This window comes from Heteronotia binoei, chromosome 1, assembly GCF_032191835.1.
Source record: "Heteronotia binoei isolate CCM8104 ecotype False Entrance Well chromosome 1, APGP_CSIRO_Hbin_v1, whole genome shotgun sequence".
NCBI lineage: Eukaryota > Metazoa > Chordata > Lepidosauria > Squamata > Gekkonidae > Heteronotia > Heteronotia binoei.
In genome coordinates, this window is record NC_083223.1 from 62,786,945 (window position 1) to 62,804,773 (window position 17,829).

The 17,829-nt window shown below is 39.8% G+C and overlaps 1 protein-coding gene across 1 annotated transcript in view; it reads right to left on the reverse strand.

The window, feature by feature from the left end:
* Positions 1–17,829, reverse strand: part of COL21A1 (collagen type XXI alpha 1 chain) — a 137,571-nt gene that overhangs the window by 37,953 nt on the left and 81,789 nt on the right. The window contains exons 17-18 of the mRNA XM_060235204.1: positions 8,242–8,286; positions 5,885–5,938 (exon numbers count right to left, since the gene is read on the reverse strand). Of these exons, the coding sequence (XP_060091187.1) occupies positions 5,885–5,938; positions 8,242–8,286 (99 nt within the window). The remainder of the gene's footprint in view (positions 1–5,884; positions 5,939–8,241; positions 8,287–17,829) is intronic.

Here is a 17,829-nt window from a genome sequence, read left to right on the forward strand (position 1 = left end):
ACCTCCACTTGAAACCCTGGAAATCCATTACCAGTCTGAGTAGACAATACTGAACTTGAGGGTCTGATTCAGTATACAGAAGATTCGTATGTTCAATAAGATGTCTGGTGAGGTTTTGCCGCTTTTAGAGACTGCAAGTCTGATTGAAGGGTAGACAGTACAGACCGATAACTTGACACAGTATAAGAATGCTTCATGTGTTTGTATAGCTTGGTCTTTACAAAACTCATGGTCCCTGATGACTGACTGATGGAGTGCTGGATCTTCCCAGGCTGGCAGAAATGTAGAAAAGGCCAGGAAAACTGATAGGCTCAAAAGGAAGCTGCTTGCCAAATAGTGGTTTCTTAAAGGGCCACAGCCCACATCTGTGTTCAAGGAACAAGAATGTGCATCTGTCACTGGAGATGGGAAGGGGTGGGCACAGAACCCACTATGCCCCATTCAAGTGTCTCAAGAGGAGCAGTTCTCTTCATGAGTAGGAAAAGCAGCCCTGACTGGTCCAGTATATACCCAGGACCTCCAGCTGAAGATGGTTTGATGCTGCCTGTCTGGATGGGAGCTTGAAGCAGGTGTCTCACAAAGCTCTGGTAGTTTTTCATTTTCTGCTTTGGTCTGTTCTCAATAGAGTTGCCAGACCCCTGCTGGCGGTGGGGGAACACCCACTTCTGTGGGGTACCTCTCCACCACCAGCCAGCTGTCCAGCAAAGCGAAATCCTACCCCCAACCACCCTAAGGGTGGCATGATGTCACCCAAAAGAGACATCAGCTACAAATCATGGAGTTTTGCCCCAAAACTAGAGTATCACACCCCCCCCCCGGTGGTCAGTGGCATGATTATGTCACTTCCAGGTGATGCCATCACTCCATGCATGCAAAGCACATGCATTAGAAGATCCCAGAAAGGAACCCAGCATCCCCTTGCCAGCTGCAAGGACCTGGCAACCCTAGTCCATGAATAGCTCCCCAAGTCTTTATGCTTTCAGCTTGCCTTTAAACAATTTTATTTTGCCTGTCCCTTTCTAGTTCCACCACTTCTTACTTTCAAGTTTTCTTTTTTCTGCAACATTGTAAAGTTCTTTCACACTATTTCTTCTACCCTTTCCCCTTATTTTCAGCCATCGGCTTTCTTTTTTCTTTTTAAAGTCATGTAAGCATGCTCCTTAGCTTGCCTCACTATACAAACTGACTCTCCTCTTCCTTATATCCTAATGTACTTTGCAAACATCAACTTTAATTTTTCTCAGGGACTGTAAGACAGTACTCATGCTGATTCATAACAGCTCACTACTGGATTAATCTAATTTATTTTGAAGACGAGCTTCAAATTGATTAAAATGCAGCTCATGGCATCTATTATATATTGTAGCAATGTTTTTCTGTCTGGTTGGTGCTAAATCACCCAATATTTAGCAAAACGTTACATTTTGAGGAAGCTTCTTTGTACATATCTGAAAGGGCAAACTCACTTTACACATTTTCGAATAAACTTGCTACCCAAAGAGGCAGTGTCCTAATTAGTTGGAGGAATCGGCTTTAAGAAGACAGAGCAAGAGGGGGTGACTGTTTATGGGGATTTTTCCTTTAGGAACCTTTCGAAATAAACTAGTCAGATTGTCAACTGGAAAGGGTTGTATTGAAATAGGAAGAAAAGGGCAAAACACACATACAAACATAGAGAAAACTCACAAAATGGCTAAGAGGAAATCAGGGAGGAGATGGGAGAAGCAGTTTCAGGAAAGGTGACAGTTACCAGTCTTGAAGAGCGATGTCTACAGAGGCAGCAGCAAAATGGCCAATGTTTCACAGAGTGAAGAGAAGATCCAAATGGATTTGGGGGTGTGAGATATGGTGCCAAGAACACAAACACCCTGATATGGAGCAGGATGTCATATTTTATAGGGGAAAATGCTCCCTGGGGAAAGTTGATATACAGACCCCCAAAACAATAATTTGATGGTTTGTTCAGAGATGGACAATGATTTTGGACATACCAGATGGGTTTTTCTGAGATAAATTATAGTGTGAATTGCTTTTAAAGACCAAGTACAGCTTGATTAGTCTCTACTCTCTATAGATTTATTCTGCTAACCAGCTGCCAACTGATTTGCCTTTTAATATTGAACAGTTATAATCAATATTATTTCATCCCCCTTCCTTGCCTTTTGTTACCTAATAAATATTTTGTGGTTTGTGCCTTTAAAACCATCTGGTGCCGATTATTAAGAGTTCTGACAGGATTTCTGGGAGTGTTACTGAGGGACTATGGGAAGGTGACCGGGGAGAAATTTAAAGTGGTCGCCCTCCCGAGTAAAGCCTCTGACTGGGTTCCTCACAAGGAGTGGTTTGATGACAATAGTCTAATTATCAAAGAGTGGCTGCAGGGGGATGGGAGTGGGTGGGACAATGAAAACTGACAGAAACATTAAGAGGGGTATGCTTTGTGACAGTTATGGTTTAATAACACACCTGACTTTGGCAAGCAATTCCACACGCTCTATTAGATAACTCTGAGGTGAGATAACAGAGATAACTTTTTAAAAAATAAATGCTAAGGTGTTGTGTAAAGAGGAGCATTAATCAAGGCCTATCAGCAAACAAGGATCTGATGGCCAGTTCTTAGGTGAGGCCAGATTGCTCTCCAAGACAACTATCCCAGTTAAGGTGGCCCTACTCTTTTGCTGCCCTGACCTGGATAGTCCAGGCTAGCCCAGTCTCCTCAGACCTGGGAAGCGAAGCAAGGTTAGTATTTGGATGGGAGATGAACAAAGAAGACAAGGGTCGCTATGCTGCCAAAGACAATGGCAAACCGTCTTTGAACATCTTTTGTCTTAAAAATCCTCCAGGGTTGCAACAAATCAGCTTTGACTCTCTCTCCCAGTATTGTGTGTATGTGTCTGCACCTGGAAGTCATGGCAACTTCTGATGACTGACCCCTACTGGGAGCCTGGAGGATATTCAGAGAGGTAGTTGAAAAAAGTCTGCCCCTAATATATCAAGGAGGTCTCCCATCCATTTACTTGCCAGAGTCAATCCTGCTTAGCTTCCAAGCGCTGACGAGATTGGGCTTGCCTGTGCTACCCAGGTCAGGGAATAAATCTGCTATAACTTGATGGCACTTTCCACCATCATTCTTCTGCAAGTTCACCTTTTGTTGTGAGGGAACAACTAGAAATTGTCTAATGATGTGACGTCAAGATACAGGAAAGAGAAGCTGATACCAACAACAGCAGGGATGATGATGGGAATATGAATCAAGATGGAAGCAGTTCAGCAACACAAGCATGTCCTCAATAAAACTAACTATGATTAATGACATTGCTCAGGTAATACTGAGACATAAGCAAGGTAAAGGGAGAGGGGGGGATATAAATAGGAAATTTGTGCCGGAAAAGAGAGTTGAGAAGAAAGGAGCAGTCCTAAGACTGCAAACTGGAGCTGGTAGACAGCAAGCATTACTTCAGGAAAGTACCACTTATTGAAGTAAATTTTCCTGTACAGGTAACTGGAGTTTAAAACTGATGATCCATGGAAGCACAGAAATCAGTAAAACAGAAGGTCTTGAATGATCTTTTTGAGAAACCTTTAAAATATCTTGCAGTAAAAAAAAAAAAGTCTTCTTTTGAATTTATACACCACATTTCTGAAAACAGAATTTCCAATGTGGGCAACATCAATAATAAGATAAATTTAAAATGCGCAACAAAACCAATTCACAAGACACAATATTTTAAAGGAAAAGCCCCAAGGTATAATTTTTCATATCATTAATACTTTTGCACACAGCCATTTTTTTAATTCAAGTAATTTACATCTTGTACAACATTTATAAATAATAGAAAAACAATTGACTAAAGAGAGTAATTGGGCCCAATTAAAAACAAAGAATTTAGCAGTAAGAGACATCATTATCCCTTTTTCCAACTCTGGCTACAGTTGTGGCAGATAATCAATTGATTTATTAAATCTGGCAAGCATAGTGGGGATAATTGTTACTTAACAAGAACTTGTTACTGAATCCCCCTGATGCATTAAATCAAAACTGTCTACACAGGATTTCCATCTGCTCTTTTCTGGAACAAAAAGTGTGACTAATAGCAGGAAAATCCCACTCTACACTTTGGTTGATTTCCCCTTTCGTCATTTAAAGCATTCATATATTCCATGCATTGACAGTACATTTATCTTATCAAGCAAGAGGAGAAGAGACAATTGTATTGAATCTTTATAGACAGGATAGAACCCACACACCATGCCAGGACACCAAGACACTCTGAAATACAAAAGAATTTCTCTTTTCCTGTAGCTCATGAGTTACAAGTGCTACATTGTTGAAAGCACTGAGAAATGTACAAAAGTCTTACATTACAAATTTGTTAGAGAACTGTTACTCTAAACACAGATTCACAGAAATCTGCCTCAAATTTCATTGGGACTAATCATGACACACTTCTGATCTGAAGTTCTAAGATTGCTGTGATGAATATATACAGGTCCTATACCATGAGGCTTCCTTACTAGCCTAGAATGGACATGATGCTAGCAGTCTCCTAGCCATGTCTCAGAGATTAGGAACATGCTGCAAGATCACATCCTCCTTCTCCTTTCTTCCTCCTCTTGCAAATTCCCCATTCCTTTCTTTCTAAGTTACTATTAGATATGGAACAGAGTTACACCATATCTACAGCTAGCTTTTAACCCCATGGGTAGAAACCAATTTGCACCAACAGTTAAAGTTAACCACATGCCAGTACAAACAAAATGTTGCATGACAGTTCAAGTCTAACTAAAACAGGGAGAGAAGGTTTCATAGGGGTGAGGAAAAGTACAAGGCCACTAGCCACGTTTACGTGTTACAGTCAACACACATGCATTCTTTGTGCACATATGTACTTCCGTTTGTAAGAAAATGCCAAAGCCCATTCATATTGTTACGAAAACCAGGGACCAGTACTTAGATAAATGTAGGGTTGGTACCACATGCTCAGGCATATGTGCTTTGAATGTAACATGAGCATAAGTTTTAAAAATACCAAGTGTACTCTGTACACTTTTAACTATGGATAGAAGAGTAGTAGTGTTTTTGTTTGTACAAAACCATACTTCCAATGCTAAGGATCTTCCTGGTCAACCTGTTAGCCCTATTGCATTATACTAGCTCAGACACACACAGCAAAACCTTTAATCTAACTTCGATGAGTATTATAATACAATTCATACAATTCAAACAGAAGCCATCACTCAGGAACTAGAAAGCCAATTAAAGTTTCTGTTCAAAGAAGAAGCTTCCTCCAAAATCATCCGCCCCCCGTGCCATAAATTACAAAAGCCAGTGGTGACGCCTACCCTGCTGAAAATTAATACCATCCGTTCTGGAAAAAGAATCATTTGTGGAAGTTATTAACATGATCAGAACAGAGGCGCCTCATAGTCATAAAAAAAAGAGTTTAATACAATGGAAACAATAACAGTTTTCAGGCTCCCTAATAAGAGGGTGACATATGTCCTGTTACAGCTCACACGCAATCCTTTGTTAAAAGAAAGAAATCTATTTGTTAATCTTTTTCAGATGTTGTATTGAAAGGCACATAAAGCAAACAATGAAATGGTCATATCACTGAGAATGATAGGGCTATAGCCCCACAGTATTTAATGGCTTTTTAAACATACAGTTATCTCTGACAGACTTTATTGACAACTTAAACATAGTGTTACTTGTTTGGGTCTTTTGCTTCATAATACTGTCAATAACTGGATTGGTTCCAATAAACCTAATATAGCCTCCACACACACTTAATTCAATCTTACAAGTTAACGGTTTCTGGACTTCCATCATACCTGTAAGGAACAATTTAATTACTAAACAAATACAGCAGCATAAACATACTGGTGTTCCAGGAGATCCTTTTTGTCCTTGCTGTCCTGGAGGTCCAATTTCCCCCTAAAATCAAACAAAGATTGCACAAATCTTAGGGTTGTTCACAATTTACAATCTGGAAAGAGCAAACCCATGTAAGGGAATACAGACTTGCACCTGTTCTTGTTCATAAATTACACCAAACATGCATGGGGACAGGGGGCAGCATGCATGATCCCACCATCCCTATGTGTTATCATTTCACTGGGTTACTGTAGTGATTTCAATGGGCTAACAATAATCTAATTAAATAGCACAACTAGGTTCTTTTCTTGTTTATCTCTGTGCATGAGAACAACGTTTGAGTCCAGTGGCACCTTTAGAACCAAACAGAGTTTTATTCAATGTATGAGCTTTTGTGTGCACACACATGTCCTCAGATACATTGAAATGGAATTTACAAGTCCGAACATATAACTCAGAGGTTGAACAGCAAATTAGCATACAACTTAATGAAGATGTTTTAACAGATGCAAATAGGAATAACAAACTAAGTTTATAAGGTCACCTTTTTAAAAATTTAATTCCAGGGAAAAGCAGTGAAGCAAATTAATATATAAAACCTGGAGATAGATGTGTAAATATATCATTCTTAATTGTACAGTGCTAAGAGTTATTAACTGAGACCTTTTTGTACTCTCCATCTGTCTCCTCTCAAGCATGGAGGTAACTAATAACCTATTTTTCTTTGAATGCAGTGTTATGTCTCCTCTGTTACCAGACCAAAGAAATGCATTCCAATATGCCATTCTAATATTCATTGATTTACATTACAATCACTATTCTAATTTATTATTCTAAATAAGAAGCACACTAAAATAAAGAGGATGTATAGCCCTTCTTGGTAAGAATACAGATGTAAGGACTGAAAGAATTTAGCATATGTAGTGAGATAAGAAACCAATATCCCTGTTAAGTCTGGGGTGTGTGTCTTCTGAGTATTATAATAACTTGTAATTATGCAATTTTCCTTTCTAGGCTGATCCTGAAGTTCCTTTGCAATAAAACAGCATGAGAGTTCAAGTTTGTCCCTTGGCTTCTCCCAAGATAAGAGCTCCTAAACTTCTTTTAAAAAGTCAATTAACCTCCTTAAACATTTTCTCTGAACCTTACACAAATTCTTATTTGCCCCACTGGATAAAATATACAGATACCCATTCAGTGATGACAGTACACTTCTCCAGCAAACTGAACCTTCAGACAGAGGAAGAGGATTGATATTGGAGGGGGGTAGGCTTCCCAATCCCCAGGTCCCAGTGGGGGATCCCCCGGTTTTACAGGCTTCCCCCTGCCCCCAGTCAGCTGGCCAGTAGGAGAAGCCCTGCCCCCACAGCCACCATGCACCTCTAGATCTCGAGCAGGTTTAGAAATCTGCAAACAGGTCCATTTCAAAATGTGTGTATGTCTGTGTGCCTTTAAAGTTGAGCAGGAAGCAGGAAGTACTTCATGGGGAAGGGTCAGCAGCACATTTGTGCTCCATTTGTTTTGCTTTCGTTTCAGAGCAAGTAAGAGTGTGTGTGTGTGAGAGAGAGCAGCGTAGACCCTGTTCTTTTCAGATGCTGTTGTGGAGGAACCAGACCCAGTAAGTGTGTATGTGTGCGTGCGAGAGAGAGGGTTGCCAATCCCCATGTTTTAGAGTCATCAGAAAGTGGGGTGTGGGGTGTGGGAATGTCTACTGAGCACTCTATTATTCCCTATGGAGAACGATTTCCATAGGGAATAATGGGGAATTGATCTGTGGGTATCGGGGGCTCTGGGGGGCTGTGTTTTTTGAGGTAGAGGCACCAATTTTTCAGTATAGCATCTGGTGCCTCTCTCCAAAATACCCACCAAGTTTCAAAATGATTGGACCAGGGGGTCCAATTCTATGAGTCCCAAAAGAAGGTGCCCCTATCCTTCATTATTTCCTATGGAAGGAAGACATTTAAAAAGGTGCGCTGTCCCTTTCAATGTGATGGCCAGAACTCCCTTTGGAGTTCAATTATGCTTGCACATCCTTGCTCCTGGCTCCACCCCAATGTTTCCTGGCTCCACCCCCAAAGTCCCCAGATATTTCTTTAATTGGACTTGGCAATCCTAGAAGGGGGGGGGGGACAGGAGAAGGGGCAAGGTTAAACTCTCCCTTCTTCACTACCATGGCCCAAATCTAAATACATCCTTCATTCTCTTGTAACTACTTCAAGTCTTTTAAAAGAATGTAGGGGAGAGCCTAATCATGGGTCTCCCAGGTCAAATCTAGTTGGGCCCTTAGTAATCTATTATTAGGTTTGTAATAGGGGGGGGGGGAGAGGGAATCAAGCAGTCTCATTTCATATTTTTACAAATACCTTTTCTCCTTTGATTCCTTGAACTCCAGGGATCCCAGGAATTCCCTACAAAAGAAGTTAAAACATATTTAATGACTAACAACCTTTAGAGTTATCAGTTTAAGCCTAACTAGATGTCACAAACCGCACAACTTTGACTATATTGTAACCGGTAGTTCAATTTGATGATCCAATGATTACTGAATATAGAAAGGCATTTACTAAAGCTCATATGGACATCTTACAAGTGTCAGTTTAAAGGGCTGTTTTATACAACTTTGTTTGATGTTTGCTCTTGCAACCACAGATCTATTTGTTTTTCAAATAATTTTTATTTAAGAAAAATAAAACTCAAACATAAAAAATAAAGGGGGGGGAAAGGAAAATAGAAAGTGGTAAATATACATGAATATCCCTTGTCTTCAGTTACAATGTCAATGCAGCTCATATAAAACACTCCAGGAATTACCTTGAAGACAGTACATTCAATTATTGTCACAATGTTGAAAATCTAGCCTTCTAACATTTCATTTCTCTTAAACATGATTTAGTAATATTTTTCACTTCGTACCATTATTATCCTTTTCCTCCAGATGGTCTGTTATTGTATTCATTTTACAATTCTCCCCTCTTACTTATACATTCCCCTTACTACAAATACAGTTTCAACGAAACTGATAGATAGCATTAATAATGCATTCAAATACTATCACAATGTTGCAAATCCCATCTTCTAACATTTAGTAGCTTTATTTCATTAATTCCATTATTGATATCATTGTTCTCAATCGCTTATTTCATCATGTCTTATTTATTTCAATATCAACAAATTTTCTAAAACACTGAAGCATCTGTGAACTAAAATATGCTCTTTTTATACAACAGATCTGGTCCATGTAACCTTTCAGTGTCCAAAGTTTACAACAGATCAGGAAACATACCTTGGGAATATTACAATTGTCAGGGAGATCAGATACATACAGTGAAGGATTTGAAATCTTATTTCAAGGTCTACTCCTAAATAAGTGTTCGTGATTTGGGGCTATACTTGAACCATTAGAGTATGTTCCAAATTTGTAAACTCGTCTGATCTTTGTTTAAGACATTACTTCTAGGAAGAGTTAGTGGGTTTTACCTAATACTTGTAGATTTCCATAATTTATTTTGTCTTCATGTAAAAAAAAAAAGTGCTCCATTGGAATGAGATTTGTATTCTTTCCTCATTATGCGTGAGATAAAATTGTGCATGAAATTTCAGGGGGCATTTTTAGTTACAATAAAACAGATTCCTTGCAAAACATTTCCTGTTGGATCTAAAAAGCAGATGGCTTATCAGAAGGTGTGAATATGCCTAGGCTAACCATGTTGTACTTTTGCATTAGGAAATTTCCTGGCACACAATTATTTCTTCCATGCTCCAGTGAGGATTTTCACTTTTATTCACATCTTCCACCCCCATTGTGGCAGGGTTGGAGTTTTGACCCTTCCCTCCTACACAACAGAATGTTGGCAGAAAAACACTAAGAAAAAGTACTTGATGTCCCTTTTGCAGAATCCTACCACTCAAAGACAATCAGTATGATTTTACATCTTACAATACTGTATTGCTATCTATATGAATATTTCTTAGCCTCACTCGCCATCAAATATGCCTGCAAGTGGCTTAAAACATCACAGAAACATACAAATATTAATGAGTAAAATAAAAAACAATAGATCAGTAAAAATCATAAGACAGTAGAATAAAAACAAAAATCCTAATCACTAATAAATAAGCAATGAGGCTCATATTGGTCATCTCTGTTTGGACCACAATCATACAGCTTTTTAGCCTCAAGGAGAAGCTGCCAGTTAAAGCTACTGGAGTGGATCCAACAATCTTCCTAGGGACCTTTCTCAAGCTGTTGGCTCTTTTATTGTGCTCAGACACAGATGAGTTAACCAATGAAGATCTTTCAGCACAGGGAGAAACCAAATTCTGTATCCAACCCTTGGCTACCACATTTTGGTCCAGTTTTGTCTTGTCTAGGTTGAACTTCAGTTCCTTGACCCTCATCCTTCTCTAGGAATTACCTACTCAGGGCTTCCAGAAGCCCACCAGATTTAGTATTAAGGAGAAATAAAGCAGAAAGTAATCTGCATATTGGTGACACCTCTAATGCGTCATCAGATGGCATGTATTAGAAACACCTATTTATCATTTATGCTGTACTTTTTGTTTGCAGTCTCTGTTGTGATTGCAATACAACAGAGTACTGTGAGATACATAAACTCCATCCTTCTGCCAGCAACATACTATGATCAGCATTTTCTTCAGCATATCATATTAAATGCATGGTATCTTGGGGCCCATGGTACTCCATATACTAGGAAAAGCTGGTTATATGGTACACCCACTTCTTCCTACAGTACATTACACCATACCCCTTTATCAGTGATCCACACTGTTACAATCCAAAGAGATCATATGTGCTCAATCGTCTCATCCCCAGAATATACATTTTCTAGCTTTTTCATAGCCTGAGATGTTCTGCTGAAGCTTTTTTCCTGCAATCACTTAATTACTTGGCAACAAAATTCCAGACTTATTCTATTTTAAGCTGGAAAAGTGCCTGATAGGATAAACTCAAGCATTTTAAAAATAATTTGTTAAAAGAAATGCTTTAAAACATCTTTTGTTATTTTTGAAACATGGCTCGGGGCAGATGTTCAGTCACCAGCATAAATATTCAAAAAGAGATATTTCCCCCCCAGAAATTAGAGCGGAAAATTTTGCAGTTTTTGCAATGACTCCAAGTTCTGATGTTGCTGGCTATATATTTCAGTATGAAGAACAACTTTCAAGGAAGGACCGACCATTCACCAAATGTTACTAACAGGCCAGACACAGTGGCTTTTCCTTTAAATTCAAATTTCCTCTTTACCAAGCTTCTCTTTCATGTTAAGGAGAACAACCAGGTAACTGAGAGGATCACTGATTAAAACTTTCATTTATTTGCCAGGTTCTGAAACTGTGCACAAGCCACAAAAGAAATATCTACCAACAAGAGGGGCAGAGATTTTCAAGTCAGGAGGTGATCCCAAAACAAAGTGAAATTTCTACTAATTAAGAACTACATGGGGGGGGGGGGGTGTCTACATCCAAGAAGTATCTTTCCCTGATCTGGATGGGTAAAAGCGACTGCTCTCCCATCATTTCAATTATGTATGGAAAGAATGGCATTCAGGAAGAGCAGCTGCATAAATCTAATAATGTTGTTTCCAACTGTGCAGCTATAGAAGGGCAAAAGGGCTTTGTTTTGTTCCTTTCATAATGTTAGTGGATTTTGCCTCTTAAATCCAGAGATCTTTGCACACATTATTACAGGAAAGTGCTCACCATGTGCTCACCTGTAGGACAGGCAGCTAGTGCTGAGTGGAACATATCGTATACTGTTTTTCCATTACATTGTTTTCTAACTGTGTAAACAAATCTTACTGCAGTGTTTATACATTGTTCCTAGTGCACTGTTTTCAGTTTTGTAAATCTACCAAATCTCAGTGAGAAAGAGGAACTACAAAGTAAGAAAGTCTAAAGTCAAACTATATTGGGTTCTCAGTCATTGAGACATGATGTTGTTGTGTTCTACGGTGTTTGTTTTTTAACAGAAGAGCAGTGAAGAGAGAGAGTTAAGATTAAGATACTCTCTTCCTTGCTGGGTTTCTGCGTTAGCAGAGACATACATGCTATAAAACAGGAAAATACCTGAGTGTTTCATGTAGTTCAGCCTGAAAAGGGGGACCCTTAAACACAAAAGAATTTGAGAAACACTGCATCAGAAGCCATTTCCACAGGAATTATCTACCCTAGGCTAAATGCTATTGGGAAGTGGGGGATTCATTGCAGGTTAGGGCACCTCCCAGCATTTCTATGGGCTTTCTCAAACCTACTTTATTCTGAAGTTTTGGGAAAGATCACAGTAAAGCCTGGCTGGTTGGTAAGATAGGATTTTCCCACCCACATAGCAGCCAGTTTCCCAAACCCCATGGTGGTCATTTCCTCCCCCCACCACAATTTTAAAAATTATTTTAAAAAATGAATATCATCAGACTGTTGTAACAATGTGTGCAACCAGTTCTCTGAATGCCCAGGTTTTAAAAATAAATGTCTAAGTCTCTTCTCTTGGGACCACATAAGGGAAAGACATATCTCCATAACAGAGAGTGCTAGATTCTTTCCTCTTTTTTACAAATGAAAACTGGGAATGCAGAGAACCTGTTACATCTGTTGTTATAATGATATTGTTGCTACAGATATATATTGCTGATGTAACAGCATTCCAGTGCATTTTTAAAAAATTGCAAGGACCCCAGTGACCTAACGAGGGGTGGGGTAGCCATTGCTGGGGAACCTGGACAGCCAAACTGTGGGGAAACCTGCCATGTGGAAATCCAATTGCCACTGTGCTTTGTCAGCCACTACAGCAGCAACAGTGGGTAAACCACACAAGTCCAACTCATAGAGAAAACCACAAAAAGAGTCTCACAAGTAAAGCTTCCTGCCAAAAACATGACTAGGAAAACTTATGGAGGGGTTGTGTCCATGTTGACTACAAACAGTAGCTAACAAGTTGGCTGGCTGTCATCATTAGCATCCAGAAAATAGTGTCTTGCTTGCTATGTTCTGTTGCCTTATTGCAGATGAAGACAGACTATGTAGGGTTGCCAATCCCCAGGTAGGGGGAGAGGATTCCCTGGTTTGGAGGCCCTCCCCCCACTTCAGGGTTATCAGAAAGAGGGGAAATGACTGCTGGGCACTCCATTATATCCTATGGAGACTGGTTCCCATAGGGTATAATGGAGAATCGATCCATGGGGATCTGGGAGCTGTTCTTTTTAGGTAGAGGTGCTACATTTTCAGCATAGCATCTAGTACCTCTCCTCAAAATACCCCCCAAGTTTCAAAAAGACTGGACACGGGGATCCAATTCTATGAGCCACAAAAGAAGGTGTCACATCTTTCATTATTACCAAATGGACAGAAGGCCTTTAAAAGGCATGTGGTCTTTTTAAATGTAATGGCCAGAACTCCCTTTGGAATTCAATTGTGCTTGTCACAACTTTTCTCCTGGCTCCACCCCCCAAAGTCCCCCGATATTGCTTGAGTAAGACCTGGCAACCCTACTACACAGTAGGTAGATGGGACTGGAAGCACTCAAGAGGACTAATAGGGGCAAAACTGCAACCAGTGGCAATGGGTGGTAATCATAATTACTCTTGGAGTCGGTGTTGTAGGGCAGTAGGAAACAAGCTCAAGCCTGTCAAACATCTGTCTCTTTCCTCAAACATCCATCACTTTCCTATGAGTTTCACCTAAAAACCTTACAAAATTTCTCTTGATAGTAGGACATCTGAACGATTCCCTAAACACACACAGTAAAGTTAACGATTAATGCATGGAACATTGTGAAGCACATGGCAGGATTTAGTGGCTGCTGGAAAAGTTGGCCATCTCCCATTAACAGTATTTTCCTATTGAATATCACTTGCTTGGAGCTGCAAAGGCAAATTAATGTCAGTTCAAATCCTGAAGAGCCTAGAAGATTTTGCTCTTCTGATGGTCTCCTGGTATATTTCTCTCCATTTCATAACTTATTTTCATTTCAGTTTACAGGACAGATATTTCCAGGGAAGGAAGGAAGGGGGTGGGGGGAGAGAGTGAGAGAGATTAACAAGTTTCACACTTGTTTTAAGCCATCTCAAGTTCTGGAAATGTTTTAGAAAGCCACTAAACAGATTCTTCACATAAATTGTAGAGGGTTGAAACCTAAGTGAGTTAACAGCTCAGGAGTTGGAGGCGGCAGAGTAGAAAGGCAGACCTTTCCCAGGGTTCCAGAGTAGTATTTCTGAGATAATCAATTTAAACTTTACAATTTAAGTGGCATTAGATTTAGCCTCAATCTGTAGCATTGAAATAATTTTGCAAGCTCTGCAATGATAAGGAATGCCTGTCTCTAATCAAATGCGAATATAAAATAGATTATTCATGCAATTGTTAAAACCACCAAGGGGAAACAGAATCTTTGGAAACACTGCAAATGGGAAGGGTTCCACTCTCTGGGAGTGTTAGAATAAATTGCATGGAATAATTCATGATTCACAGGCTTAAGCAGAAAAATAGTCTTTGGGGAAGCCCTCTGCAGAATTAACTCTGTCCAGCAACATTTTGCCACTGGCAAAAGAAAGAAGGATCTTAACTTGCTATTCAGTTGCTTTTTCCTGTCTCTACTCAGAAAGATTTTCCTGTAGGAGACTAGCAGGGCTTAAATGCAGCTTTGCTAAAATACCCTATTGTCTATTTCTGTTCAAAAATTTAAAATGAAAATGTAAATACAGAGATTTTTTTACATCCTTACTTGGCAAACATTGATCACTGTAACTGCCTTTGCTCTTAGTTCTAACATTAATACTGAAGTCACATCTAATCTGCCTTCTGCCTCATTTTCTTCTTTCACATCCTTCTGTGTTGGAACAAGACTCTATTTTAAGAACTTGACATGATCCAATCACAGCCAGTAAAGATAAAACCCTGGTAGACATTGCTTCCAGTGGTGCCCTAAGCACAGTAATGAAAGAAAGCTCCATTCAGATGGCAGTTATATCTCTCTGTGCAGGGAGAAAGTTACATAATCACAAACAAAAAAAATGAGAAGATGTATGAAATATTCTCTGATTTATATTCTGAGCCAATCCTTCAGTTTTCACAGTCATAAACAATTTTCTCCCATAAATTTCAACTTAGAATAAATTTACCATAGTTTCCAATCAACCACTAGTTAACTTTAAGAGCAATTCTAAACAGGTCTAATCAGAACTAAGCCATGTTTTACTCAATTGGGCTTACTCTAAGGAAAGTATTAACAGGATTTCAGCCATTATCTTCTAGAATCAAAAAGCATCATTTTCTGATACAGTCAATCTCATTATAACCACAACAACATATATCTATACTATGTATGGACAGTGAAGAAAGATGACAGGACAAAAGTTGAAGCATTTGAAATGTGGTGTTGGAGGAGAGTTTTATGGATACTGTGGACCACCAAAAAGACAAAAACACGGGTTCTAGATCAAATCAAGCCTAAACATAGGCTTGCTGTAAGCAACTCAATGCTACTTCACATGCACAACACATATTGCATTCACTTACAGAGGTGAAATCTCTAATACCACTTAAGTACATAGCTAGGATTTATAGCTAGGATTTTTGGCCCCAATGTACATAGCTACTATTTATAGCTAGGATTTTTGGCCCAATGTGAATTACTTTGCACTTGGCCACATTGAACTTCATCGGCCACATTGACACCCACTCACCCAGCCTCAACAGATCCCTTTGGAGTGCCTCACAATCCTCTCTGGTTCTCACCACCCTGAACAGTTTAGTGTCATCCACAAATTTAGCCAGTTCACTGCTTACTCCCAACTCCAAATAATTAATGAACAAGTTAAAAAGCATGGGACCCAGTACTGAGCCCTGCGGCACCCCACTGCTCACAACTCTCCACTGAGAAAATTGCCCATTTATACTCACTCACTATTTTCTATTAATTAGCCAGTTTTCGATCCACAAGAGGACTTGTCCTGTTACACCATGACTCTTGAGTTTATTGAGGAGCCTTTGATGAGGAACTTTATCAAAAACTTTCTGGATTTAGTTGCTTTAGTTAATGATGTTAACTCAGAATGGACAACTGCTCATGGAACTTGACAGCACTCTAGCTTTCGTGAGGCTACTGTGGGCCCACAAGCCCAAGAAACAAATGGTTGCCAGGATGAAAGTCTAGACCCTGTTGTGGTCCAGTTGTGGCTTCCACTGGCACTGAAGTGTTGTGACTGGTGGCAACTAAGAAGCAGCGCAAGGTAGCCAAGGCTGGGTTTAAATTTTCACTAACAAGCCAATTCTTCAGCAGCAAGCTTCTGTTTCGTATATTGCTACTCTTGATCTCCTCAATCTAGAAAGGAAAACACAGTGTCAAATTATTGCAATGCCAGATGACTAAAAATGGTTACAGTAAAAAACAGAATTTGCAAAAGGAAGTAGAACTATATCTAAAAGAAAATTAGAGTGGAGGAAGTCTCACAAGCACATTGTGGATTATGTTGGAGGAGCCACACAGTTAGACCTCCTACTGTCTCTGTCAGCTATGTCAGAACTAGACACTATCACTTGAACATTACAATTATTCTCAACATGTACTTAGTTTGAAGTATCTTCCATGCCAAATGATTACTAAGTTCATTCATAATGCAACAGAAGAGCTGGCCACAAAAACAGACTTAAGTGCTCCTAACTCTGTGGTGCATAATTCATGTATGTGATTGCAGCTAAGATTACCAAATTATTCACTGCAATAATCTTTGCTAGCAAAAAAGAGAAGAGTTGAAGGGTTGTGTGAGCCTGGAGTTTGTTTCTAACTGCACCTAGGGGAATCAACACCCATTACAGAACAGGATTTGTACATGAGAAACAATGCATTTGAAAACACATGGAGAACATGCAAATCAGATGACAAATTTTCTGCCATAAAGATCTTTCTTGGACATCTATTCCAGACACTGTAATTTGAGCCACTTTTCTGAGAGTATCAGCAGCAGTTTCAGATGGTGGCACTTCTCTCTCTGCTTTACGAGAGCAGTGTGGTCTAGTGATTGGAGTGGGACAGGGAAGACCTGGATTGGAGTGGGTCAGGGAAGACCTGGAAGCCTCATCAAAGGCTCCTTAGTAAGCTTGAGAGTCATGGAGTAAAAGGACAGGTCCTCTTGTGGATCAAAAACTGGCTAATTAATAGGAGGCAGAGAGTGAGTATAAATGGGCAGTCTTCGCAGTGGAGCACGGTAAGCAGTGGGCTGCCGCAGAGCTCAGTACTGGGTCCCATGCTCTTTAACTTGTTCATTAATGATCTGGAGTTGGGAGTAAGCAGTGAAGTGGCCAAGTTTGCAGATGACACTAAATTATTCAGGGTGGTGAGAGGAACGCCAAAGGGATCTGTTGAGTGTGAGAGAGGAGTGTGAGGAACTCCAAAGGGATCTGTTGAGGCTGGGTGAGTGGACGTCAACGTGGCAGATGAGGTTCAATGTGGCCAAGTGCAAAGTAATGCAAATTGGGGCCAAGAATCCCAGCTACAAATACAAGTTGATGGGGTGTGAACTGGCAGAGACTGACCAAGAGAGAGATCTTGGGGTCATGGTAGATAAGTCACTGAAAATGTCGAGACAGTGTGCGATTGCAATAAAAAAGGCCAACACCATGCTGGGAATTATTAGGAAGGGAACTGAAAACAAATCAGCCAGTATCATAGTGCCCCTGTATAAATTGATGGTGCGGTCTCATTTGGAATACTGTGTACAATTCTGGTCACCGCACCTCAAAAAAAATATTATAGCATGGAAAAAGTCCAGAAAAGGGCAACTAGAATTATTAAAGGTTTGGAACACATTCCCTATGAAGAAAGGTTAAAACGCTTGGGGCTCTTTAGCTTGGAGAGACGTCGACTGCGGGGTGACATGATAAGAGGTTTACAAGATTATGCATGGGATGGAGAAAGCAGAGAAAGAAGTACTTTTCTC